At 40.4% G+C, this 26,058-nt stretch overlaps 3 protein-coding genes and 1 long non-coding RNA gene across 7 annotated transcripts; 3 read left to right on the forward strand and 1 right to left on the reverse strand.

Annotated features, from left to right (window-relative positions):
- Positions 1-4: 4 nt before the first annotated feature.
- LOC127774143 (uncharacterized) lies at positions 5-4,230 on the forward strand. 4 transcript variants are annotated; one of them, XR_008017709.1, is made up of 4 exons: positions 5-1,386; positions 1,470-2,990; positions 3,098-3,221; positions 3,355-4,230. It is a non-coding gene; the product is annotated as an uncharacterized LOC127774143 (long non-coding RNA). The 4 variants fall into 4 exon arrangements; XR_008017711.1 differs by having other exon boundaries at positions 1,470-1,627; positions 2,679-2,990; positions 3,098-4,230; XR_008017708.1 differs by having other exon boundaries at positions 3,098-4,230.
- A 1,446-nt stretch (positions 4,231-5,676) lies between these two features.
- LOC127775145 (E3 ubiquitin-protein ligase SIRP1) lies at positions 5,677-8,364 on the reverse strand. Its single transcript, XM_052301458.1, has 2 exons — positions 8,093-8,364; positions 5,677-7,328 (listed from the first exon to the last, which is right to left on the reverse strand). Exon 2 carries the CDS (start codon positions 7,282-7,284, stop codon positions 6,313-6,315), a length of 972 nt encoding a protein of 323 aa, XP_052157418.1. The 5' UTR covers positions 7,285-7,328; positions 8,093-8,364; the 3' UTR covers positions 5,677-6,312.
- Positions 8,365-9,827: 1,463 nt separating this feature from the next.
- LOC127772893 (NADH--cytochrome b5 reductase 1-like) lies at positions 9,828-12,844 on the forward strand. The gene is made up of 9 exons (XM_052298884.1): positions 9,828-10,071; positions 10,296-10,437; positions 10,533-10,623; positions 10,778-10,855; positions 10,987-11,067; positions 11,157-11,246; positions 11,881-11,946; positions 12,124-12,210; positions 12,350-12,844. Exons 1-9 carry the CDS (start codon positions 9,951-9,953, stop codon positions 12,440-12,442), a joined length of 849 nt encoding a protein of 282 aa, XP_052154844.1. The 5' UTR covers positions 9,828-9,950; the 3' UTR covers positions 12,443-12,844.
- Positions 12,845-15,054: 2,210 nt separating this feature from the next.
- Positions 15,055-25,004, forward strand: LOC127774263 (uncharacterized). Its single transcript, XM_052300509.1, has 19 exons — positions 15,055-15,663; positions 16,082-16,171; positions 16,356-16,431; positions 16,838-16,897; positions 17,007-17,076; positions 17,187-17,291; positions 17,547-18,171; positions 18,617-18,807; positions 18,901-19,009; positions 19,211-19,359; positions 19,749-19,975; positions 20,317-20,372; positions 21,881-22,320; positions 22,422-22,479; positions 22,616-22,720; positions 22,963-23,020; positions 23,500-23,675; positions 23,846-23,915; positions 24,023-25,004. The coding sequence occupies exons 2-19, from the start codon at positions 16,139-16,141 to the stop codon at positions 24,316-24,318; spliced, it is 2,904 nt and encodes a 967-aa protein (XP_052156469.1). The 5' UTR covers positions 15,055-15,663; positions 16,082-16,138; the 3' UTR covers positions 24,319-25,004.
- The last annotated feature ends 1,054 nt before the right edge of the window (positions 25,005-26,058 follow it).

Consider the following 26,058-nt stretch of genomic DNA (forward strand, 5'->3'; position numbering starts at 1 on the left):
TTCTCTTCCTCTTCATGCTTTTTATGAATAAATCACTGAAAGTATGTATATACTATAGTGATAAGGACTCACAATTGGAACAAATTATTGTTTTGAATGTTGCTTTCTGGCATATCATTCTGCTATCTGATCTATTTGGAGTGTGAAAGATAATCACTAGATGAAATTATTTGAGTACTCTATGATCATAGCTGATGGATTGTTATTTAGTTAGTATTTTGAAACTGTTGCATTTTGTTTTGTTTTACCTGTTTAATGTTTAGTTGTTTATAGCTGGGTGGTACTTGGTATGTGTATATTTTGTTTAAATGAAAAAAAGGACACTTAATGTTATGGTAGTAGATTCCTTGTGGGTAAGGACATCCTACATAAACATAAATTCTGTCAATTTTATTCTGTCCTTTACTACTTTAAAGCATATGGAATATGAACAAGCATAAGTTCCATCAGCGTCCTTTCCTAAGATTGGTACATATTCACATTTCAGTCCAGAGAACTGTGGACCAAGAGGCTTATGCTTTTTATGTGAGATAAGCTCCTTTTGAACCAGATCTCTTTGATTGTAATCATCACCAGTCAAAGAAACAGTACTTAGGTACTATGTTTCTGTATATGTTTCACAACTATCATCATTTCAGTACTTTTGCCAGTAGAGGCAGATAGTTTGTTCCATCGTGCTTCTTATCTAAGTTCGACATGAAAAGCTAGATGTGAGCTGTTTGGAAATGTATGCAGGTCTAGCCCCTCCCTTTCCCCCTTCGTTTGTTTCTAAAACAGTAGCACAATACTAATTATAGCGCTTCTTGCTTGGCTCTTAAGGATGCCTGTACTGTAGATACTCTGATCTTAGTTTTGTTGCTCTCCTGTAACCAAGTCTGTCAGAGTTCTTTACATGTTATCATTTTGCCTTATATGCAATTTATTAAGGGTGTTCACCTACTGTACTTTTGCACCATTGCTCTTTTCTGTGATTCGGTTGATTGAAGAGGTGCCTCATTAGAAGTGTGCCAATGGCATATGTCGACACCTGGGACCACTAGTAAGAGCTTTCACCTGTCACAATTTAATGGTGTTCTTTAATCAATGAAATGAACTATCAGGAATATATCTCTCTTTTTGTTTCACTGTCACTGGTGATGTTGCACTTAACTCCCATTAAGAGCTTTCTGTGATGGCCACTGGTATTGCTCACCATTACATGCTACTGTGCTATGTTTCTTTTTCCGGAAGTAAGAACCTCATGAGATTTAGGGTAGATGGGCGATACGAGATTATTTTATCTTTGTTATATGATGTTTATGACACTCATTTTACCAGTCATAAAGCTGTTGCATCTACTGCTGTGTTAGTGCTGATAAGTGATGGGTATGGAGCATGATACGACAGGTTATATTTCTCTTTCTACTTACCATAGTTTATTTTTCTGACGTATCTACCTAACAGATATTACATGTTGTTGCTGTTTGTAGTTGTACTGGAGGGTGGGCTGTCGTGCTTTCGACATATAAAGAAGTTATCAATAGAGAATCTAAAGCATTATCCCATGCTGATCATCTTTTGCAAAGTGGCATCACTTGTGGGAGCGCAGGCAGTTGTAAAGACTGATCCTGGTAGCAGTTCTAGAATTGTAAGTTGCATATGACCTGGAACTTTCTGATCTATCTTTCAACCTCTTCAATTGAGTTGCCTCTGCATCTGCAAGCATGCCTTGCCTGTTCAACAGTAGGATTGCAGTGAGTTGTTTGTATGAGCTAACAATGCAGAGTCAACACCCCAGGGTATAGGTGTCTCTTAATTGTTATTATGATCAGGTCAATAGAAAAAAAGGGATAAGAGTTTCTTGTTGTTCTTTTTTTTTTGTTTGTTTATGTAAGATGGATGTTTTTTTTTCTTCTATTAATTTTTTGTGGTAAATAAGGAAACAGTTTTAGTTTTAGAATCTTTCAATTGTCAATAATATTGGACCCTTTTAATTTTCTGACCCTTTTTGCTGAGAAGAGTTCCTTTTCCAATCTTCTTGATCATCCTTTGTAAATTGGTCATTGGTACCATACAAAGCAAAGTACAAATCCGGTTGGAACCAAGCCATCCCAGTTGCATGGGTTACTTATCTCGTAAATGTAGGTTCTTTGTCCAGGCACCATGAGCTTAGTGAATGAAGGGATTCTTGTGCTCAAGCAATCTCCTCAGCATCAATTCTTTCTTGTTGTCCTTGGCATCTGTGTTCATCTTCAAGTTGCCCTGCAGCCCTGCACAATACAATTTTCTTTCTCATCAATGCTCTTAGATGCGCAGTTCTCGTCTTTTTTCTGATGCGCCTTGCCGGCATCCTAATCTCAATATTCCTTGCGCAGCACAGAAGCTTTCAGTAGCTTTCACAGAATATATGCTGCCTGAGCGTGCAAATAAACTATCGTAGCGACGACTATCTTGCGCTTAGTGATAGTTACTGTTCAGGGATGCTTTCTTGATCAACTAGTCTGGTCTAGTGGTTATGTGATGCTCTTGTAGTTCATGGGCACTGGGGGTTTGGGGAAGCACCTGAAGGATTCATTCCTGATATGGTATCTAATGCCAAATTTGCACTCTATATGTTTTACCTTGTTTATGACTGCGGGTGTAGTAATGTTCTCTGATGCCATGTGGTAATAGCTAGATTTGTTTGAACGTAATCTAAGGTTATATAAGATTACACTGAGGCAATGAGGGGGGCATCTTTGATATTTCTTCCTTGGGAGTATCGTTGGAGCATATGGAATTTCTACTCCTGGTCAGTGCTTTTGGGCTTCCTCACTTTTTCATATTCCAATGATCAGATTAGCATTAGTCGTTGTCATGAGAAATATTCCTCTTAGAATGTGAGCAGTTGTGCCACATTTCGCTTCCTGGTTTATCGCAGGATTGGAGGTGCACTCTCTCCATGTTACCAACCACCTGCTGAAAACTTCGTTTGTGCTATTTCGCCACATTGCAAATGTGCAAATCACTTGGTACGGGTGGCAGAAATTTCATCAGTCAACAGTCGTAATTAGATCGAACCTTGTGTCATATGCTTAGTCCTTCTGCCTCATTTGTTTCACTGTACTTGTATTAACAGCATAGCTTGTGGCCTATGGACAACTTTTTGCAGCCGTTTTCATCAATTGAACTGAAGAATGGACTCAAGCCATCCAGGATTCCAGTCCCAGATGATGCTGGTGGAGCAAAGTCAAGAGGTCTCAGTAAGGAATGCTTTCTTTGCCTTCCCATTCCATCTCTGATCAAGTGACCATTTGATATGATCCACTGAGAAAACCACCACATTCTTGTAAACTAAACAGTATCACACTTATGCAACTCAAATCTTCTTCGCAGGATGATTTTTTTGCGCTGGTGAGCCGGTTGCTGGAGAGGGGCAGCCGAATCTTTTGCCGCCGACCTGACTGACGGTGCAAATCCCCGGTGCGGGATACGGTGGAAAGCGATCGGCCGAACCCGGTCTGCTCCACGGCTCAATTCATTCATTGTCAATGCGCGCATCTACTGAAGAAGCTGATAAGCTGTCTGGCTGGGCTAACCGAAAGTCGTGTGCAAATGCAATGGCATCGTCAGCTCGTCGCGGTCGTGGATGGCGAGTTGGCGACGCGTTGGTGCGTGGCCGTGCGTCTGTCTTTTGCTTCGCACGATCATCAGTTTTGCAGTTGCCTTCATCGTGGCTTTATTTGATGAGCTCCGGCCATCTGAATCCCCAGGAGCCCATTGATACGTGCACCTAATTAAGAGCCACATTTGCATGAAGCATTGGAGGGGGCAAATCCTGAAGCTTTCGTTTTTGCAGTGGTATAAAGCAGCTAAGGGCCTGTTTGGTAGAGTTCCAACTTTTAAATTTAACTTTAGGAGTTGGGTCTGGAGTGGAGTTGTGGAGCTGCCTAAACCCAGCTCCACTTCTCTAGTTCATTTTGTGAGAGAGTTTCATCCAGCTCCACTCCCATTTTAGGTGGAGCTGAAACTGTTTGGCTGGGTTCTAGCTCCAGGAGATGTGGAGCTGGAGCTGAGGCTCTATCTCTTGTTTTTTTTCTTCTTTTGGAAAGCTAAATTCCCTATTGTAAAAATGTGTGTTTTCTAACGGCCAACAATTATAGTTAACTACAGTAACATATTTCAAAATTGAATGTTCTTCTAACATATTGACGGGTAAGCCTTCTTGTGAAAACATATATAGGCCTTGTTTAGTTCTAAACTTTTTCTTCAAACTTCTAACTTTTCCATCACATCAAAACTTTCCTACACACATAAACTTCTAACTTTTCCATCACATCGTTCCAATTTCAACCAAACTTCTAATTTTGGCATGAACTAAACACACCCATATATGTTTGAGCTTTCTGACTATCGGCAGAGCCCCTCAGTACCGCTGTTACAATTAGTTCAGTTTTCACAACTTCCCTATTGGTTTTTCCGGTGCATATCTTTCTTCGGAGAAAACATTCCTTCCCAAGTTTCAACTTCTGTATGGGTTGGTTTTAAATCTTACCGTAGATTATTTGAACTGAGATTTCTCGCTTTCTACTCCACGTGGATCAAATTTCAACACAAAAACTCGCTCATCGTAATACATACTCAGTTTTTGTGCTGAAAACTGAGTAACTTTGATCCACGTGGAAAACTGAACTTTATAACTCATCGTAGCTTTGATGTATTACGATGAGTTATAACCAAAAGTATAACTTTCAGCTCAAACTTATTTGGACTAAAAATGTAGACCAGGTTTCTTTGGGCCAACAGTGACTACGCTTTCAGGCGTGGTAATCCTCCTGAGGGCACTATTGAGGTATCCCTCCTCCCTCGGCAAGGAGTTCTAGGTGAAAACCTTGTCCAGTCTTTGGATGGACGACGACGGCGTCATTCGGCGTCGCGACCTTCGTGAGGGCGTTGTTTTTTAGAGTCTCCGCTCCGTGGTAGTGTTGTTGGCTCGATGGCGATCGGTCTCGCATAGCGATGACCGGTTCGGTGCTCGACTTCCCTCTCTGTGGCGTGTGTTTGGGCGGTTGGCACGTGGTTCGGGACGTGTGCTCTGGTGCACATCCTTCCTCGACAGCTAGTTGTCGATGTAAAACTTTTCTTGTAACATTTTCTCTTTATCTTAATAATATTGGATGACCTCCTTCGGTGAAAAAAAAAAGTTCAGTTCGGATCCCATAACTTTCAACCAAAAGATGAATAGAGTTCTCTGTACATGAAAACCCGAAAACTCTCAATCATGATGATCAAAGACTTCTCTGTACCAAACGAGCTTAAAGAAAGGTAGGAGCTCTTGCCAATCATCCAAGAATCAAAATAATCTACATTATCTTCTCTAAATTAATACCCATACCAATACCAATTAATTTATATCAAACTATGCCTGAGCACCTCGTACATTCGTAACGAATAATAACAGGATGAATAATGCAAAGCCAGCATTGATCCCAGAGGCACTAAACTCGGTTCTTTTGATCACAACCACGGACCATTGCCAAGTCCAGAGTTCAATTAAGGATTGCTGCATGGTAAAAGTTGAACCGGATTTAGATGCGATCTCCTAAGATGTCGTATCATTTATATATAAACCGCCTAATAAACCAGGGGCTAGATGATAGATTATTAATAAACTTGCGGCTGTTGTTACAAGTAAGCAGACAAACAGAACATCTCATGAAGCAGAAAAACAAATTATTCCAGTCCACAAAGGTTCATCTCAACATCTCAGGAAATTTAATCACTTTCGAAGAAAGGATAAGTAGTGTTAGCCATGGCAGATTATCACAATTTACATAATCTTAGCATGAAGTAGCTCCATATATAGAAGAAATTCCATCAAAACAACGTTGTAAAACTACCAGAGCTGTAGACTTTTTACCCACATGTTTAAATTTCGGCAACACTTCAACTGCTTCAAAAACTCAGTCTTAGCTGCACTTCCCTACTCATGAATTTTTACAAGAATCCGTAACGCCTTGTTTGTAATAAATAATGAAGTTGATTTATGGCTGATGGTTGGCAATTAGCTAACACCATCACTTCCTGAATATGCCAATCATGACACATGAGTGGTGTGCCATTCTCAGAGCCAAGACGAAATCAATGTCCCAACATGCAGAACCGACTTTAGCTGCAGTAAACTGAAGCAAAGCAAATGAGCACAGATGATATGACAATGCCTGGCAAGCTTTCTATGCTGTGATCCATCCAAGGGAGATGATAGGTATGGAAAACAACAGTTCTACCAATCTGGGTCACTTCGCTATTCTCAGATGTACTATCATTATTCACAAATCGCAACAGCAGCAGAAATCAACTGTGCCCTGCATTTGGGTTGGTTCCAGAAGTGTGCGGTGATTGTTGATCCGTAGAAACACCTCCAGCATTCTGTGCCTCACGAGTTGAGAATAGCTCATTCAACCAAGGAACAATAGCCCAGGGTCTGTTACTGCTCTCGCTGACGTTTCCAGGGCCATCAGCTCTGACTTCCTCATGGCTGTCCTCCACTCTACCAATGTTGCTAGGCTCGTTCAAGTCTTTTGTCTCCTCAGAAGGCAGCTCAAACCGGCAAACCGGGCAGGAACTATGTAATTCAAGCCATGGCAGGATACAAGAAGAATGAAACTTATGTTCACATGGCATTTGTTTAGCCTGGGACCCCACCTCAAGATCATCAAGGCAGACTGAACAGCTGACAACCTCTTCGATTTTCACAGTGGGCAGCGCTTCAACCGCCTCTTTCTTTGCAGGAGGGGTACCATTCCGACTTGGGTCGCTCTCAGCCAAATGTTGAAGCAGCAGGCTCAGACCTGCTCCGAGGACATACTCCTCCAGTAAGCCATCATCATTTGTTGAACCGCCTTGGTCACCTTGGCCCTCATCAGGATCAAGCACTGAGCCTTGCAGAGCGAGGGCTTGGTTGAAGGCGTTGATCAGAATGGAACTGTCCCTTTCTTGGTCATCTGCAAGGTCATCATGGATGCTGTCAAGCACGCGTCGTAGAGTTGATGCCCGTCGATGCCTCCTGATAAAACCCTCAAACTCACGACCTAAATCATTATCTTCATCGTCGCTGTCCATCGTTTCTCCTGGATGCTCAATAGGGTTCCATTGCGAGAAACCCGGCTCTGGCTGCCTGTTGGTCAGTCTCTCAATCTCCTCATCGGTCATCTCTTCAACGAACCCGCCACCACAGGATGGGCACTTGATCTCATCCACCATGGCCTCCTCAATGGCCTGCTCGCATTCATGGCACCAGTACCTTGTGATTGCAGCTTCTGCCATCTTGCAAATCCTTCGGTTGACGGCACCACGATCAAAACGCAAATCTGTGAACCGGGCACCATAATAAGTTAATAATCCGTAAGATTCCCAAGCAAACAACCACGACATACACATTTTTTATCATCTACACGAGAGAGTCCAGCATCTTGCCAGAAGTTTAATCAAGAAGAACTGGAACAAGACGAACACTACGGCATCCATCCGTGACTGGATTTCACAAAGACAATTGCTGGCATACAGATCTCACAACAGATCAGCATCAAAAACAAAGAACAAGGGTTAGCTTTGCATCCAACACACGAAATAAATTAGCCTTTTTTGGGTTCTTCATCAACAGGGGCAGCAAGCTGTCCCAGAGAAAAGACCCACTTGGGGGGGATGAGGCACAGCACTGACAGATAGATCTTTGCGAAGGGGAAGGCAGAGATCAAGAGCCAAGATTCCCTCTCCAAGAATCAGGTGCTCAATTCCAATTCTTTCAGAGAACACGATGCTATCCCCCCCGAAAGAGGAATAAAAACGCAGCAGAAGTCTTTGGTTTGGGGGTTAGAAGAACAAGAAACCGGATTCCGGCACTGCTCAAGATTCACGCCATTGCACCCCGTATAATTTCGTCGCAGGACTCATCTTCCCCCACCAAAATTTCCTCTTTTTTTAAAGAGAAAAATCTCTAGATTAACATACAAGCGATCAAAGGGGGGAAGATAGAAATCGTCTCCATGATTTCGAACACTGGAACGAAAATAAAAAGAATCCCCTTTTGTATCAAACTAAGCAGAAGGAAAATTCAAATCAAGAAGTGACTAACCTTTCGATTGGACTGGGATATTGGATTGGATAGAGGCGGTCGTCTTGTTCTCGTTTGCTTCGGGCGAAGTGTGAGACGAAGAACAAGAAGTTCAGAGGGCAGGTGGCTGCAAAGCTGGATACTTTACTCCATCCCTAGAGGTTATCGTACTACTACCAATTTTTTTTCTCTCGTTCTTGAATAAGATAAAGTTTTTTTTATATGATCCTGGCGCAAATCTCCAACCAATAAAGTTTTGTTATGACTAAGCATACAAATCACGCAAATCCGCTGATCATCTTGGGAGATTTTTTAATATCTGTAAATTGGAGTTTGGCTGATAAGAACTCGTTTTCATCCAAAAGCAAAACTACCTACCAGACTAGTATGCTGTTGGCTTCTCCCTTGTATTATTGGCGTGTTAATTTCTATAAACCATTTTCAATTTATTAGAAAAATCTTGTTATAATCTTTTTTTTTCACGAAATAATAAGATATCAAATATCAAAGATATAAATGATTTTGTCAAAATATTTGTTGCTGATACTTTTCAGCGAAACTGTCGACGATGGTATTTCTGATACTTTTCAGCTAGGCAGCGAGGGCCTTATCTTTTCACTTATACTTATATTTATCAGCCAAAGATTAAACTTTTAACATTAAATTTGAAGCCAATTTTAAGATTTTTTTTATCGAAGTTTATTTTTTAGCTTTGCACTTAGATCGCTAAGAACACATATAAAGTTTTATTCACAAATTACTTTCGTTTGCAAATATGTTATTTTGCTTATTCCTGCAGGTTAACAGCACTGTTCAGGCCTTGCTAAATGATCCTGTCTAAAAAAATCGTTTCTTTAAAAGGAGATTTGTAATTTGGCCAAACATGAGTAGATGTTGTTTACTTCTTCTTTTTTTCATATATGCCATGTGTATGACATGTGGCTTTGGTGATGATTTCCCAGGTGTAGCAAATGAACACTAATCACTCATTTATGGGGCAAAAGAGCACAATTTTCTTCTTTTAAACCACTTAGTGTTTCAAATACAAGAACCGTTAGGATTTCTTTTTTAAAAAATATTTTAACCTTTTAAATTTTTTAAAAATAAACCATCCCAAACTTATTACTAAATCTAAACCTTGACAGCAGTGCCATGTCCAATGTTTATCACATGTTTTGTTACGCCAAACGGAGTGCCATTTTTAAAAGGTTCAAATAATTTTTAGATAGTTTATTTTTGAAAAACAAAAAATTAAAAGGTTAAAAAAATATAGAAATGCTAAGAGGGGCAAAGGCAACCATATGGTTTACTTGGTCAACCTAAATCTGCTTCCAAAAGGTTAATTAACCTCTACCGTAATTGGGTAACTTAATCACGACGTACTCCACCTGCCTGTCAATGTCATACTTTACACCTGATTAGTACTCCTACTTACTATACTTATTTTGGAACTGGACCTATCTAATTACTCCTAGTCAGAACCAAATTTTCTCCTCAGAAAGATCCCATTTTTTTCTCATAGAATATTCACAAGCTGGTACTTCTAGAAGATAAAGAAATGTTAAATCCGGACCGACGATCTGGTGGTCTACTCGCCGATGTCAACGTGCCACCTGCACTTTTTGGGCCTAAATGGGCCATACATGGGCCGGAACCCGGTCCATACAGGTCCGTGTGAACCAGGCCGGATACTGCGGCCCACACTACACGGCCCGGCCCATGAATGATCGGAGATGAGAGCAAGGGTGACGTCAGCCATGGCGGAAAAGCCAATCCACCTCCTCCCTCCCCTCCACCTCGCCGCCGCCGCCGCCGCCGCCGCATCTGCCGAAGGCGGGAGCCGTGAGGGGAAGGACCTGTGGCACGAGGTGGTGGGGGCATGGAGTTCCTGCAGGGGCAGAGCACGGAGACCGCCGTGGCCGTGGCGGTGGCCGTCGTCGCCGTGGCCGCCGGCGCCGCCTTCCTCCTCCTCCTCCTCCGCAGCAGCAAGAAGCCCAAGGGTATGCACCCGCGAGATCTCTCTTCACTCGACGACGCTGCAGCTTCCACTGCCACTGACCACTGTGATACACCGACACTGATTTAGTGGTCATTTACCTAGCGATGTCTTCGGCCTTAGCCATCGGTTGCTTGCATCTGTTCTGCAGCATTTAGAGAATGGTTTTGCTTGCATCTTTGGTTCATAGCTCATCCTGAATGGTTGTGCTGTGATTTGTTCCATTAGGCTGCTTGGACCCTGAGAACTTCAAGGAGTTTAAGCTTGTGGAGAAGAGGCAGATCAGTCATAATGTGGCCAAGTTCAGATTTGCTCTACCAACCCCTGCTTCTGTGCTGGGGCTTCCAATTGGCCAACATATCAGTTGCAGGTTGGGGGTTATATCATATGTCTTCTTGCTTCTCTCATATCTTTTGTTTCTCTTTTACAAAGAATTGTGTTAAATGTTATCTCCTGTTCTTGCAGAGGGCAGGATGCTACTGGCGAGGAAGTAATCAAGCCTTATACTCCAACTACGCTGGATTCTGATCTTGGACGGTTTGAGCTTGTTATTAAGGTAAAATTTCACAAATATGTTCCATTTTGAATTTGTTAGTCTTGTCTCGCTAGCTTTGTGCGTAATGTAAAGCTATAGTCCGTCAGAAATGCAATTATGTCAATTCATCCCCCTTTCCTGGTTTCCCCCCTAATTTTTCCTTCTCATTTTGAAGATGTATCCCCAAGGAAGAATGTCTCATCATTTTCGTGAGATGAAAGTTGGTGACTATTTATCTGTGAGAGGACCTAAGGTATGGCTTTATTTCTGTTGTAAGTAATACAGAAATTTCCCATGCTGTATTTGGCCATTCTTGTGATGTATAATTTTTTCTCTGACTTGGTTATAAATCTTTGTGCCTGTATAAATTTGTCTGTGACTTAGGGTCGCTTCAAATACCAACCTGGGCAAGTAAGAGCATTTGGAATGTTAGCTGGAGGATCAGGCATTACCCCAATGTTCCAAGTAAGACCCTTTCCAACACCAATTTTTTTTATGGCATTTAATATGTGAGACACCTGTGTTCTTCAATTCATTGTCCTCCCTTACTGTAGGTCACAAGAGCAATTCTTGAAAACCCAAGTGACAATACGAAAGTGCACTTAATCTATGCCAATGTCACATATGATGACATTCTTCTAAAGGTATGATCTTGTTGAAAGAATTGCTGTAGTTCTCCACCAGTGATTAACCTTACTGGTGTTTGTTATATTTAAAGTCGCTTCAATTCATGGGTGCCTATTAGACTTGGATACTATATGCTCTATCCGTTCAGCTTATGATATTAAGAATAAGAATCTGGTATGTCTGGTTTTTGAATAAAGGGTAGTTTGTCTAGTTGTAGTGCAAAGTTAGCAGGTTATACCACAGAAACCTTGAAAATATCATACAGGACATGTACTTTGTTACCAGATAACCAGAATTCCATATATGTCGTCTCGATAATCTTCTTCCTTAATAATCTGGTAACAGCCCACTTTTTAATTGAAAGTCAAAGATGATATGCAAACTATCTCTCAGTGGCCTAACCATGAACACAATCAACCTTTTATTGTAGCTTGTTTTGCTATGTAGAGTCCTTTCTCTTTAGACCTGTTGGAGAAAAGTAAGGTTCCATTGTTGAAGTAATGCTTCATATGTGCTTTTCGATAACTGAATGAAACTACTGCATAGTTTCTGTAAGATGAACGTGGTTCAATATGTAGTACGATGTTGTGCTTGAAAGCTGATGTTTGCTAATTGCTGCTGCTCATTTACTTGTCGCTTTGATTTATGCAGGAAGAATTGGATAGTATGGTTGAAACCTATCCCGATCGCTTCAAGATATACTATGTATTAAATCAGGTTTGTTTTCTGTTCTGAGGTCTAGTACTTTGTACTGTGGTGTGCAATAATTTCATGCCTGAACTGTCTACTTTGGTAGTGCCATCTTCTACTACTTACTGCTAATACTACTATATTATGGCTTGCATTAAATTCCTACCGTGCACCTTACACCATCAGCTTTGTTTTCATGAGCAGCCTCCAGAAATCTGGAGTGGTGGTGTTGGGTTTGTGTCAATGGAAATGATCCAAACCCATTGCCCAGCACCTGCTGCTGACATTCAGGTAGGTGTCACATTGTGATGTCTTCTGTGGTAGCGTGCCTTCTGGAACTTGGAACCGACAATTGCTAAGAGAATAGTTGAAGTGTATTCCATCTACCACGCAGGACATCTGTGTGACAATGTATGGTTGCTCCTTTCAGATATTGAGATGCGGACCTCCTCCCATGAACAAAGCCATGGCTGAACACCTGGAGAATCTTGGCTACACGAAGGAAATGCAGTTCCAATTCTAAGCCTCCACAGTGGAACAATACCGAAATAACAGCGATGGACAACATTTTCGTTCACCTTCAGTAGAAATTGTCTGACCCTAGTGCCATTTAATCAAGATATAGGCGAACTTTAAACCCGATAAAAGTAGAATATCAGGTCAGCATATTTTGAGTGAAAGCAAAAAACAACACCTACTTGAGTTGGGGTCAGAAGTTCCTGTAGCCCATAATTTTTGTGCCAATGCTGTTCAATTCCAGACAGACAGAATGAAACTAATTATTTTTTTTTCAATCAGAATTTTGGACACAAGGTTGGAACGTTCATTGCTCCAGCTAACTCGTTGCTCAGGTGATTAAAGAATGACCAACTTGTACCATTTGATTATGAGAAGAAAAACAACTACTGTACGTGCCATTTATGTCTGTCCATAGATGCAAAAACCTGTGACAGCGAAGCTGTTGTCTGTTCTTTTCCAGCTCCTGTCCTGTACAGCCAAAACAGTGCATCAATTCATCCGCTTGTTTATGCACAAGATTGCAAATCTTTGACAGCAAAGCAATCGCCTTTTCTTTTCAGCAGCTCCAATTGATTTGGTATTACGTACATACAAAAATGCATTATGTCTTGTACGTTACTGTACGTATGTGCTGGCTTCCTAGGAGACATCAGCGAGGAGATTACGTTTCCTGCATGGCACACAGGCAATCAGGGGCAATTTTTTTTTTGAGAAAAAAAAAGAAAAATGCAAACGACAAATTATTATATATACCAAAATAAATTCAAATACATATGCATTCCCATCAAAAAATATTTATGCGTAGGACAAGCTGATTCAGCCAAATATTTTCAAAATTTCAACCATAAAGAACTTTTCAAATGTTTAATGTATAAAAGAAATGGTATACACAAATTTTCCATGAAAAGAAACTATAATAATATTGTATACTTATTATATTTTCTAAACTTATTTTAATATAAAATAGCTGGTTGAGATTTTACAAATTCGACCGAATCTTGCCCTGAATGTTAAGTACTTTTTCACCGGATGGATTAATACTTTTGTCAAAACATTTTCCCAGCTCACAACAAATGATGGCAGTGATCAACAGAGAGCTGTAATTTGGGGAGAAGCACTGAGCTGGTGCTATAATTAGAATCTTCGAGGTTAAGTTATCTCAAGCTAAATGTGGCTAAAGTAGAAGAAGGGGGACATTGTTTTCAGATAAGACCAAGCTTTGATGTGTACCTTAAAGGTTATTATGTAGTAGGCCTCTCCCTACTTCTACTTATTTCTTTGGGTTGCACATATATGACTTTCTTCTCTTGATTGCCCCTCCCTCTCTAGATCTCTCATGGAGGGCGAAAATCGCTGTCATGATCAGTTTTAAATGCCCATCATGGCACCCCACTAATTCTCTTGAGGGGTCTAGTTTTAATGATGGAGATGATGATCCCACATCATCCCTCCCACGAGCTCGTGGCCTCATGACCAAATCATATCTTCTTTTTTATGGACCACGTCATTTCTTACTCGGATTTATTTGTCAAACTATAAATGAATTAATTATTGTTCGTCTATTTTTTTCATTGGTTAAAACAACTGGATTTGGAATGAATTTAAATGCAAACATATATGATTATATTTAAACTTGTCTAAAGTTTGTCTAGTAAAAATTTCACTAGTACTATCTATGTTTTTAAGTAATTGTTAGTGGCGATTATTATTGCTTTATTTTGACCGCAAAATACCGTTAAATGGTTAGGCTAGGATGTGCGGAAGCGTTATGATTATGTTTAGGATGCAATACATCCGTAAGTAATTGTTTCTCTAATGAAAATGAGTTGTCGAGGTTTAAAGATGAAAAAGTGGATTTCCCCGTGCAAAGCTACATAAAAAGTACAATTGGATTGGATTTCATATACGATTATGTTTTTTATATAAAACTGGTAATAGAATTAATATTAACATATAGGAGTATCTCCCTACGTACGGTTGTAATTTGTATACAGTAAATTAAAAAAAGTAGAATTACATCTGATATACCGGTCTTACGCTCTTAGATTTTACATTTTTATGTGTTTCATATCAACCATATCGACCAATCTACACTGGTATAGTTTGAAACCATGTTAAATTTAGTAAGAACTTTACCAAAATCAGTTCAATCAACAAAAACAGTAAAGTAAATTTCACAGAACTACGGATATTCCGACTAATCTATCGCAAAACTACAAATTTAGCGATAAATTTACTATAAAACTACATATTATATATTGAAGTTATCACAAAACTACATAATTAATATTGAAGTTATCACAAAACCGCAAATTCTAGAGTCTAAATCCCTAGTACTAACGTTATATTAGAGCTATATAAATGTTGTAGTTCTATGATAAATTAGCACTGTAGTTTTGTGATATATTTGCTACTTAACCTTTTTTTTTGTGACACTCCATTCAACATGTAGTTTTGTGATATAAGATTTTAAATTTGTAGTTTTATGAAATTTACTTAAAAAGATGTTTCCATATTTATCATTGCATTATTCTGTCTGGCTGTCTGCCATCAAGCAAAATAGTCTTGACTCTTGAGAAGGATGTTGCCTTGAGAAAGATGGTGCTTCAAGCCTTCGACTCATCATGGATTAGTTGAGTTGACCACCACCACCACCACCACACCACGACAGACGGGCCAATCCACCCAACCGTCTCCACTTCCCTCCCCACCGCGCCAAATTCCCACCCCCTCCTCCGCCGCCGCCGCCGCACGTGCGCCTCCACCTCCTCTCCATTGCCGCCGCCGCGGCACGGTCAACCACCCCCACCCTTCGGCGGAGTCGCGGAGGAATGCGGGGGGGCAATAGAAAATTCGCTCGCTAGCAGTTGGCATGGCGGATTAGTTTAATCTTGAAGTCCTTGGTGGTGGTGGTGAGGAGGAGGGGGAGGAGGAGGGGATTGGGCTGGCTAATGGCCGGGTCCTCCTCCTCGTTTGGCTCGCAGTGCAGACCGCGACCCGGGTTTGAGGGGGGAGCAGCTCCGCGCCGCGCTCGCGGTTGCTGGCTGAGGCCGCCGCCGCCTTCTCGGGTTGGGGGAGTGGTTGGGGAGCCGTTGGGTTCTTCGCTGCTGGGGTTTTAGGGATCCTAGGCTGGCTTGCTTGCTTGCTCTTGGAGGAGGAGGAAGATCGTGGGGGTGGAGGGTTTCTTGCGGGGGTTGGCCGGATTTTGATTCGTCGCCCGAGCGGGTGGGTTCCTGTTTCATCCTGCTGCTGGAAATCTGTAGAATTGAATTTTTGTTTTCTGATTCCATATGCTCGATTTCTCTTTGTTCCTGTTCGCAACTTGTAGAAATTATGGTGGAAGAATTCTTGGGTTTGAGAAGGATAATGAGTTGTGAGAAAGGAGATTTTTGGCATGAAAACTACTTTTTCTTTTGGTATTTGTTGGCGTTGTGGCGCGGGAAATGTTTGATTTATTACTTGGAATCTCTTACAGTATTTACAGGCATGTAATTCATGAGAGACCGCATTGATAATATTTCATGAGACTTACTAGGTAGTGGATTTTTGTACGTCAACTGTTGCTCGAAATGGCACTGTCATAATTTTAGTATAATTATGATGAATAGTTGACGATACTTAATTCTGTTAAATTTTTGTTCAGGCTTGATACTGGAAAAAGGAGAAGCTTCCATTTTTTTTTTCTCTGACTTGAAAGGGGATGGCCTTCCCAGATGATGATGAAAAGATGAAGGTTTGTGCTTTTCGCTTTACATCATTCATATAACATTACAATACACTTGCAAAAATAAAACATAGCAGCATAATTCTATTCTCAGATCCACTGTGCTCTATTTGCATGTTTTGGCCCTAATATTTTTTTTTTCATACTGAACTTAAATCAAAGTATTTACTTTGTAATTGGTTGTATACTATAGGGTTGCCGGCCAAAACTTTTTGGAACAAAAGATAAGAAAGTTGTGAAGAGGGCAGATTACCAAAGCTGTTCTGCAGGTTAGTTTTTCTTTCTTTTTGAATTGTGCATCTAGACTGAATTGGTGTCTTGTAGGATAGTGATAAATTGAAACGAAGATGAGCATAATTTATCAAATTTCAGCTCATCTAGTTGAATCAGGGGAATTGCTCAAGTCAGTTGGGCAATCAGCCAACTACATTCATAAGGTCAACTGAACCTCGTTTCATTGTGTATAATGAGAAATATATGAGGAGACAGCCAGTTCAAATATGTTTAAGAAGATGCTAGGATTCATTTATTCTCTAGTTTCATACTTGATAACTTCGTGTCAGAAATTTCACATTTTGCCCGAATTGCTTCAATACAAATACGTTGATTTGGCCTAATGACAATAATATAGCGTAATAGCAACTAAATGTTTCCATGTTTTCCTGTCAAATGCAGTTAAGTCCGGGCCAAGTTCCTCAAAGTCACAATCTTCTTCCCCCTTCAGAACACTTACAGGTGGCCTTCTGTTTAGCATTTTTGCCACATTGCCTCACTCTATTCATGTGCTGATTTGTTTTGATTGGATTATTTTTTGGTTCTTTGGACTGAAAGGAAGTTTTTGCAGAAGTTAGGAGCATACGCCTCAGCCATTTACTTGGTCACTCTTCAAGTACTACTAAAACTGAACCTTTCAGGTCAAACAGCTAAACTTGCATGTTGAGTCATACTTTATGCCGTCAGTTTGTCATACTTTACATTCTTAGATCGGACTAGGTCGTCTTTAATTTTTTAATTCATTATATAGGATATTTGTATCTACATGGAATGTCGGAGGAAACACGCCTACTGCTGAATTAAACCTGGATGACTTCCTTCCTGCTGATGACAATTCAGATATTTATGTTTTAGGGTAAGTTATTTCACCAATTTTTCACCATCTTACATATTTTTCATATTTCAGTTAGTGAGTGATATGAAAAATAAAAATAGCTCCTTTTAATTTGTTTCCTAGTGATTTCAGGATGTTACTAACTTGCTTGCTTTGCCACGATGAGCTAATTTTCCTTAGTGTTCATTTGTTTCATTCAGTGAACCGAAGACGCTGTTTCCATCTGTCTCTTTTCTTTTCTTTTTTTTTGACACATTCTCTTATGATATTATGCAGTTTTCAGGAAATTGTCCCTCTCAATGCTGGTAATGTGCTTGTCGTAGAAGACAATGAACCAGCTGCAAGGTGGCTTGCTCTTATAAACCGAACGCTAAACAAACCAGTTGACAGTAATGCTGATATCTTCCAGCACAAGCCATCTTCTTCCCTTGATTCAACCTCGTCTCTGTCTTCATCAAACCTTGATGCCTCATTCTCCAGCCGCACAAGAACAGCTAGTGGTAGTTCTGCAATCTTCCAGAAGTCCTCCTTGAAGTCTATCAGGAAGCCTTACATGCCAACCCAGAGAAAACTGCTCAAACTCTGCAATTGCTCAGTTGAGATGACTAGGAAGTCCTACAAAGATGCTTGCTTTGGATGTCCACAAGCATATGCTAATGAGACGGACTCTTCAGAAGATGATACAGATGATAGATCGAATGATCCTTGTGGTTATATAGTTGATGGAATGAATTCTGCTGCCTCTGCCTCCAGGGATCAGCTAAAATACAACCTCGTATCGTGCAAACGAATGGTTGGGATTTTTATCACGGTGTGGGCAAAGAAAGAACTTGTGCATCATATAGGCCATGTGAGAACGTCTTGTATAGGTCGTGGAATAATGGGCTATCTGGGAAACAAGGTAAGAACTAAATCAAAGTTCAGAAGTATTATCTTCATAACCTTGTAATGGGATGTCATTGTTAATTAAAGCATTACAATGGTCACAATTATATTAATAAGTACAGATTTAGCCTGACATGTTTTTTGATAATGTTTAATAGCCGGAAGTCATCCTTCTGTTCTTTCTTTTTTTTTTTTTTTTTGGAGAAAGAGAGGGGGACCTCTCCCATTTCATTAATGAAATGATAGTAGTTCTACAAGCATTCCAGGTTCCAACTTACACACAAAGTCTCAGACTACTCCTGACCTTCAGAATTACACCAGACAGACTAACAGAGCAACACAGATGCTAAAGCAAACATTTCAGCTCCTTCCATTCTTTTTAGTGTGACATAGTAATGAGGGTTCTTCACAATTCTCATGTGTAGATTACATATTTATGCCACACTTGCTTTTGGCTTCAGGGATGTATATCAGTGAGCATGACGGTGCACCAGACAAGTTTCTGCTTCATCTGTAGCCATTTGGCTTCAGGTGAGAAAGAGGGTGATGAGCTGAGGCGGAATTTAGATGTTTTAGAGATACTGAGACTCACGCAATTTCAAAGGATTTGTAGAGCTGGGCGAAGAATTCCTGAGAAAATTCTTGACCACGAGTAAGTCATGCACTCATGCTACAGATGCTGCAAAGGATTTGTTCATTGTCAATCATCATATACTAATTATTGTGATTTCTCTTATTTTGTTAGTCGAGTGATATGGCTGGGAGATCTAAACTACCGTATTTCCTTGAGCTATGAAGATACCAAGAAACTTCTTACTGAAAATAACTGGGATGCCCTTTTTGAAAAGGACCAGGTAAACTTCTCAAAAGATGCACTGTTTTTTGAAACTTCCTCTCAGAAGGAAAGGACTAAAGTAATAAACGATAAAACCAAACTTTCAAGAACTTCTACTGTGTATGTGTGCTCTATGTTCTAATTATATCTAGCCAGGCTATAATCTACTTATATCTTGTGAAATTTTGGTTAACATGCATGGTTGCCTTCTCTTTTTCAGCTTAACATCGAGCGCAAGTCTGGAAGGGTGTTCAAGGGTTGGAGTGAGGAGAAGATATATTTTGCTCCCACATACAAGTATTCTAGTAACTCAGATTCTTATGCTGGAGAGACTGCAACATCAAAGAAAAAGAGGAGAACCCCCGCCTGGTATGTACCGTGTTCATATTAGTTAGTTTTACTATAAAAATGTATTCCCACTGTGTCAGGTTACAACTTTATTGGTAAGTTAGTACCATTTAATTATCATTATAATTTGTCCACATGCTTGTGTGCAACTTCAGTAATCCAACATTATCATCTTATATTAGCATAAGAAGAGGAACATCTTTTGGGTTTCTTGACGTGAAACAGTGCGCATTTGGACAAATGTTGGTTGAAGTCGTAGAAATAGAAAACGATGAAATCATTCACATGAACAAATATTGCATCATGCTAACAAATATATATCAGACAAATGGCTTGGTGTACTGGCTGTGTGCATTGCACTACTGCTGCACATTTTGCATTTCAAATGTTAATAGTTTCAACTTGTTCAGGTGTGACAGAATACTATGGCATGGAGATGGCATTGTGCAGTTGTCCTACTTCCGTGGGGAGTCCAAATTTTCGGATCACCGTCCTGTCTGTGGAACATTTATTGTTGATGTTGAAATACAAGAGAGCAGATCAAAGAGGCGATCATCTAATACCAACATCAGAATAGGTGCTGAAGAACTCTTACCAACTAGTAAGAGTAAGGCTAATAAAAATAAGGGCAATAAAGGTATGCAGCTTCTTGACTCTTGATTTAAATTTACCATAAAAACAACATAATTTCCAGTATATGCATGGACAAAACTAATTTGTATGGGCATTGCACAGGTTCTGGGACCTAAACCCTATTGGAAATTAAATTGGTAGCAACAGCAACTTGTACTAAGATACTGAAGAATATTTCCATCGGCACCTGTAGGTATTTATTCCAAAGCAGATTATTTTTTTGTGACAGGGGAAAGGTGATTACCAAGTCGTACAGAAAATGTAGTGCATATATACTTTCCAAAGGGAAAGGTGATTATATTATACTTGAACAATTTTCCACATTCTTTTTGTTCTTTTGGGTAGAACAAGTGTGCCTATGCATAGCTATCCAGAATCCATTGACCCCCTTGTATTATTGTGTCTGTCTGATCAGTTTGAACTTTTCTGTAACAAAATTGTACTGAGAACGAGGCATTATTCCAAAATGTACATTATGTTATCTATCTCATCATTGTCTTTGATTTGCCGATTATTATGTGACTATCTCATGGATAAACACAAATAAAGTATGATTACAATGTACAATGGATGTTTCACCTGAGCTACGTCTGTAAATTTTCCTTTTTGTTCAGTATAGTTTTGGTCACCTGGCCAAGTGCACCATGGTCTTCTTGTCTGGCTTCGATCGACTTCTTTCTCACGAATGAGTACAAACTTTTGTGATTTTCAGCTGAATTTCATTCCTTCAATCACATTAAGAACATTTATGCAAACCTATTTTATATCTGAATTCTGCTCACCTTGAAGTTCAACGGTAGAGCCTTAGAGGGTTCTGCAACTGGAAGCCAGAAATGCAAACTTAACAAGAAAGGTCAGCATTTCTGGCTTCCCTGACAAATGAGTGCAGTTGTTAGTGCACGAAGCTTATTCTGCAGAGGAACTGTACATCACCACATCTTTATTTGGCTTCAGCAATTAGCCTTATCTGTTACCTGATTTGTTTCTTATCACTGAACAAAATCAGCTAGTAGTAGAAAATATGTTGTCCTTTCTTTCCTCAACTACTGTTTTGACAATGTTATGCGAGGGAATGATGTGTTAACATGAGACAGCATGATGAACTTGATGCCCCTGTTTTAATCCAAGTAGAAGTAGCTACTGTGGTCCAAGAGACAAGCAACAACCGCTGAAAAACCATTGTCTACCGAGTCTGATGACTAAACTACTTTCTTGTGGAGTCAGGAAGCCACTAGCTTGGAACAGACTCCCCATTTGTTTTGTTTTTTCTTTTTCATTTGCAAGACAGAATGTAAAAGGTAGTCTAAATAAATATAAATATTTATAGCACTTATATACCATAGTCTAAATAACTTATGGAGCACTGATTCCAATAAATAAAAATCCATACATTTCTGGCTAATCATATTTTATGGTACAATTATAAATAATCTAAAATTTGACTATTAGTATGATTAAAAGAGAACTTTTTTAATCTTAATATTTTGTAAATAACTTTAAAACAAATATGGCTTAAAACTGAGGAGTAATTGAGGCTCCATTTTTATATGACTTTTATACGACTGGTTAGGTTTCTCGTGATGGAACCGGTCCACCCGAATTCAAATCTTAGATTTGACACGAGTACTTGTATTTATGGCTAATTATTATTTCAGTGGTAGCCGATGTACGCCTAGTCTTTTAGAGGTGTTCGTATGTGTAGGGTGTGAGTGTACGCGCGCTGAGGACGCATATGTTTAATAGTGCGTTTCTCACTTCTCAGTAAAAAAAACGTCCGTTATATATGAAAAAACACAGAGTAATTTTGAAGCAAAACATCGTGATTTCCAAGGATACAATGGTCCTAACTCCTAACCCCTTTTATGTGCGTTGGCGTTGCTCACCTCACCTACCCGTTCGTTACTAGTAGTTCGCTGCTTGCACGATTTCCCGGTGCGCCCTGGCCGTCCGATCTCCTCGGCGCGGGATTTCGACGGCTCAGATCTCCTCCCTCCTCCTCCTCATCACTGACTCGGTCCCTCTCCGCCGCGAAGCGTGGCGACCACCGTCGCGGCGACCACTTCCACCTCCAGCTCGCCGCCGCCGCCGCCTCCTCCTCCACCTCCTCCTCGCCTCCGTTGGGCGAGAGGGAGACGGCGAATTCTCCGCTGCCATGGCTCCGGTGCGGCTCGGGGCTCCCACTTCCGGCGCCCTGCTGCTTCTTGTCCTCCTCCTCATCTGCGGCGGCGGCGGAGGCGGTGGCGTTGCTGCCGGGGGTGGAGGCGGAGGTGGAGGCGGGAAGGGGAGCTCGGTGTACCCGGCGCCCGTGGTGTACCCGCACCACTCCCGCCAGATCTCCTGGAAGCCCAGGTTCACTTTCTCTCGCTCGCGCGGGCGCCGCCATCGGTTGGTTCTTGGTTTCGTCTCGATCTCGACATTGGATGGACTGACTGATGCGTGATCCATGGCAGGGTGTTCCTCTACCAGCATTTCCTCAGCGACGACGAGGCCAACCACCTCGTCTCCCTCGTCAGTGCCCACCACCTCCCCAATCCAACAAATGTTCATTTCTTTTCTCTGCATGAATCGGGAGTTCTTGTGGATGCTTGAACTCTGTATGCCCAGGATTCATTGAGTTTTTAGAGGATTTATGTTTTTTTTTTAGGCGAGAGCGGAGCTCAAGAGGTCAGCGGTGGCTGATAACCTGTCCGGCAAGAGCGAGCTCAGCGACGCCCGCACCAGCTCCGGCACCTTCATCCGCAAGAGCCAGGTTAGGTCTTGATTAACGTTTTTTTTTTCTTTGAATTATTTGTTCATCCGGAGTGTGAGTTCATCTTTTTTATTGAAAAGTATCTTTGAATAAAGGGGGTCTTTTAGTGTATGAAGATAGATGTGCAATATAACTTAAAGTAGTTCTTGGCTAAATGAGAGGATTCTTCCTCCCAATTTTGAGAATTTTCCTTTAAATTTACATAATTCTTATGTAATGAACAATCATGTCCATATTTGTAGGATCCAATTGTTGCTGGTATAGAGGAAAAAATTGCTGCGTGGACATTTCTTCCTAAAGGTATTTGACTCCATTAAGACAATAACAATGCACTTTACTATTCATGCAATTCTTAGATGTTCTATATAATTCATAACTTACACATGTGAGATATTGTCATTTTACACCTAATAATCAACCTCCCTCTGGGCCTTTGTTTTCGTTCCTGTACCTATGGGCAGTCTTGAAGTGAAAGCCTCTAAAATAGTTATGCTCCACTTGGCATTTCATTTCTAAAATAAACAAAGTAAAGCCTTTAATGTTAAGCCTCCTTACCTGACTTTGGGGCTAATTCATCCAAAGGTTAGTTTCAAGCAGTATGTCATTGAAAACCCCGCTCAATAATTGTTTTTTTTCCTTTTTCTTTTTGGGTGGGGATTGATAGTAGGGATTCTTTTTTATGTGTCCTCATGTTGTCTTCCTTCTTACATAATCCAAATTTATGTTGACTTTATGTGTTTTTATTTTTTTTCTTGTACATATTATGTGATAATAATCAGAGAATGGTGAGGATATCCAAGTGTTAAGGTATAAGCACGGCGAGAAGTATGAACGGCACTATGATTACTTCAGCGACAATGTTAACACTCTCCGTGGTGGTCATCGCATAGCTACTGTTCTTATGTACTTAACAGATGTTGCAGAAGGTGGAGAAACAGTTTTCCCTCTAGCTGAGGTAATTTCTTTACTCCATTGTCTCCACGGTGTTTTTTTAAAAGAAAAGGAGAGAAATCTGAGCCAACAGGCCACAACCAAGCATGGGCTCCTTTACTTTCTCAGCGGTTTTGTGAATTTGTTTTGGGATCTCTTATTGCATCATTTTCTCTACACACATTTGTCAAACAGGAGTTTACAGAAAGTGGCACAAACAATGAAGATTCAACCTTGTCAGAATGTGCTAAAAAAGGTGTTGCAGGTATAAATTTCTACCGATGTTCCTTTTTTTTGTTTGTAATTATGATTCCCATGATTTTTGTAATATATCTTATGCATTTCTCAATTGATATACTACTGCTACCTCAGTGAAACCACGAAAAGGGGATGCACTTCTGTTCTTCAACCTTAGCCCAGATGCTTCAAAAGATTCATTGAGCCTCCACGCTGGATGCCCAGTCATAAAGGGTGAGAAATGGTCTGCTACAAAGTGGATTCGTGTAGCCTCATTCGACAAGGTTTATCACACACAAGGCAATTGCACTGACGACAATGAGAGTTGTGAAAAATGGGCTGCCTTGGGAGAGTGCATAAAGAACCCAGAATACATGATTGGAACAGCAGCATTACCAGGTTACTGCAGGAAGAGTTGCAACATATGTTAGCGATCCGATTGTAAATAATCAACGGTAACTGCTTTGTCGGCAGTCTGATTTATACAGGAATGGGTTAAAATAAGTAGGTTCATGAGGTTTTTGGCACAAATTCTACCAGTTTTGGTTACTTCCTGATGACAACTTGGTTTTTGTTACCATTCTTCAATGGTAACTGGCAGGAATTAGAAAGCAACTCATTGTTAGTATCCATAATTTATGCTAGATGGAGATGCACTTTATCAGTGCAATTTCTTTGGAGAGCAGGTTTTTGTTTTTATTTCATAGAGTTGTCGACTTGAGCCTACTAGGTTATGGTTGGATTCTGCCAGAATTTACAAACATCTGGTCTGGTTTTCATCTGTAATCCTTGAGTTGTCGACTTGAACCTACTAGGTCATGGTTAGATCCTGCCAGAATTTACAAACATCTGGCCTGGTTTTCATACCTGTAATCCTTCTCATTTGTGGTATATAGCTTCAGTGATTTTTGAATTCATTAATCAAATCTCTTTATCACTCTAATTCTGCATTCTGTACTGGAATATGTTCAATTGCCTGCTATCTGTGTGCAACTCAAGAGCTTTTTACTGACCAATGATGATGAACAAAGCTTCAGGAGAGCCAGAACTACGGCCATGTTTGGGAAGCCGAAGATTCTGAGAAATAGCCGATAAGTAGCCAGCTAGTGATAATCTGTGTTTTCTAGCTTTTGGAAACCACTATTTCATTTTATGGATTCTATAGCTTCTGATCCTCAGAATATTGATAAGAATTGAAGCTGTTTGGAAGAACCGGAGATTCTGGGAGAAACTATAACCGCCAAACCTCCCCAAAAACTGGTCCTGAACCTTTTGAGTCTGAACTCTGAACCATCTCAGGGCAAGTACTATAATGTCTCATATGTTGCCTCTAAAAGTGCCACATTGGATTGAGTGATAAGGTGAAAAAGAAAAGTGAGAAGATTGATGATGAGTCACCCCTAAATTAAGAGGCAATCTCCACACAAATTTCAAAAAGAGTGCGAGAAGGGTGTCTCTTATTTCATAAGTGAATAAAATAGACAAATTTAGAGGTGGTAGTCATATTTGCCCTCATTAGTCATGACATCTCCTGTTCCTTTCTCACGACATGACGCCGTCCAACTGCGAGAAGCCCTGCACAAGCACACAAGATCCTTTTGGGTGCTTGCCCATAATGTGGCAGCAATTGTAGCAGAAGTGAGAACCCTGATGAGCTTGCAGTTTTGCAGCCCAGCTCACATGGGAACAGAAAAAACTCACAAATGGATGGACAGTTGGGAATTGAATTTGATGATGCTGTTGCTTGCCATCTTCATTCATTGCTGCTATCTTGGAGTACTGTACAAGATGTGCAGTCGGTCGGTGCGTTGTGTCCACATTCACAACCGCCTTCATTCATTCATTCATTCACTTCTATGTGCATCATGCTGGCAAAGGCATTTGTCATTCTGTTTTAACTACTTTGCTGTGAGATTTTTCTTTTTTGCCGTGAATTGTGTCACCTGTAACTTTGCAACCATGAACAGATAATCTGCAGCTATAAACAGTACTCACTCTAGTAAAAAGAAGTTGATGTTGGAAAAACTAAACTCTGTTCTTCTAACGTCAAACAAATTTGAATGGATATTCAGTTCTCTCAACGTACAGTTTTTAATTCAAGGAATGTCATTGACAAGTGTCCAAATCTAAAAAATGTCATCGAAAAGTGTGAGTTCCAAAAAAAAACATCG

This window comes from Oryza glaberrima, chromosome 5 (assembly GCF_000147395.1).
Source record: "Oryza glaberrima chromosome 5, OglaRS2, whole genome shotgun sequence".
Taxonomy (NCBI): Eukaryota; Viridiplantae; Streptophyta; class Magnoliopsida; order Poales; family Poaceae; genus Oryza; species Oryza glaberrima.

Bases quoted from the DNA above. Each gene is read 5' to 3' on its own strand.
- LOC127775145 (XM_052301458.1), bottom strand. From the start codon at position 7,284: ATGGCAGAAGCTGCAATCACAAGGTACTGGTGCCATGAATGCGAGCAG.
- LOC127772893 (XM_052298884.1), top strand. From the start codon at position 9,951: ATGGAGTTCCTGCAGGGGCAGAGCACGGAGACCGCCGTGGCCGTGGCG. The intron at 10,438-10,532 runs GTTGGGGGTTAT...CTGTTCTTGCAG, and splicing joins GGCCAACATATCAGTTGCAG to AGGGCAGGATGCTACTGGCG. The intron at 10,856-10,986 runs GTATGGCTTTAT...TCTGTGACTTAG, and splicing joins TATCTGTGAGAGGACCTAAG to GGTCGCTTCAAATACCAACC.
- LOC127774263 (XM_052300509.1), top strand. From the start codon at position 16,139: ATGGCCTTCCCAGATGATGATGAAAAGATGAAG. The intron at 16,172-16,355 runs GTTTGTGCTTTT...TGTATACTATAG, and splicing joins ATGATGATGAAAAGATGAAG to GGTTGCCGGCCAAAACTTTT. The intron at 17,077-17,186 runs GTCAAACAGCTA...TTCATTATATAG, and splicing joins ACTAAAACTGAACCTTTCAG to GATATTTGTATCTACATGGA.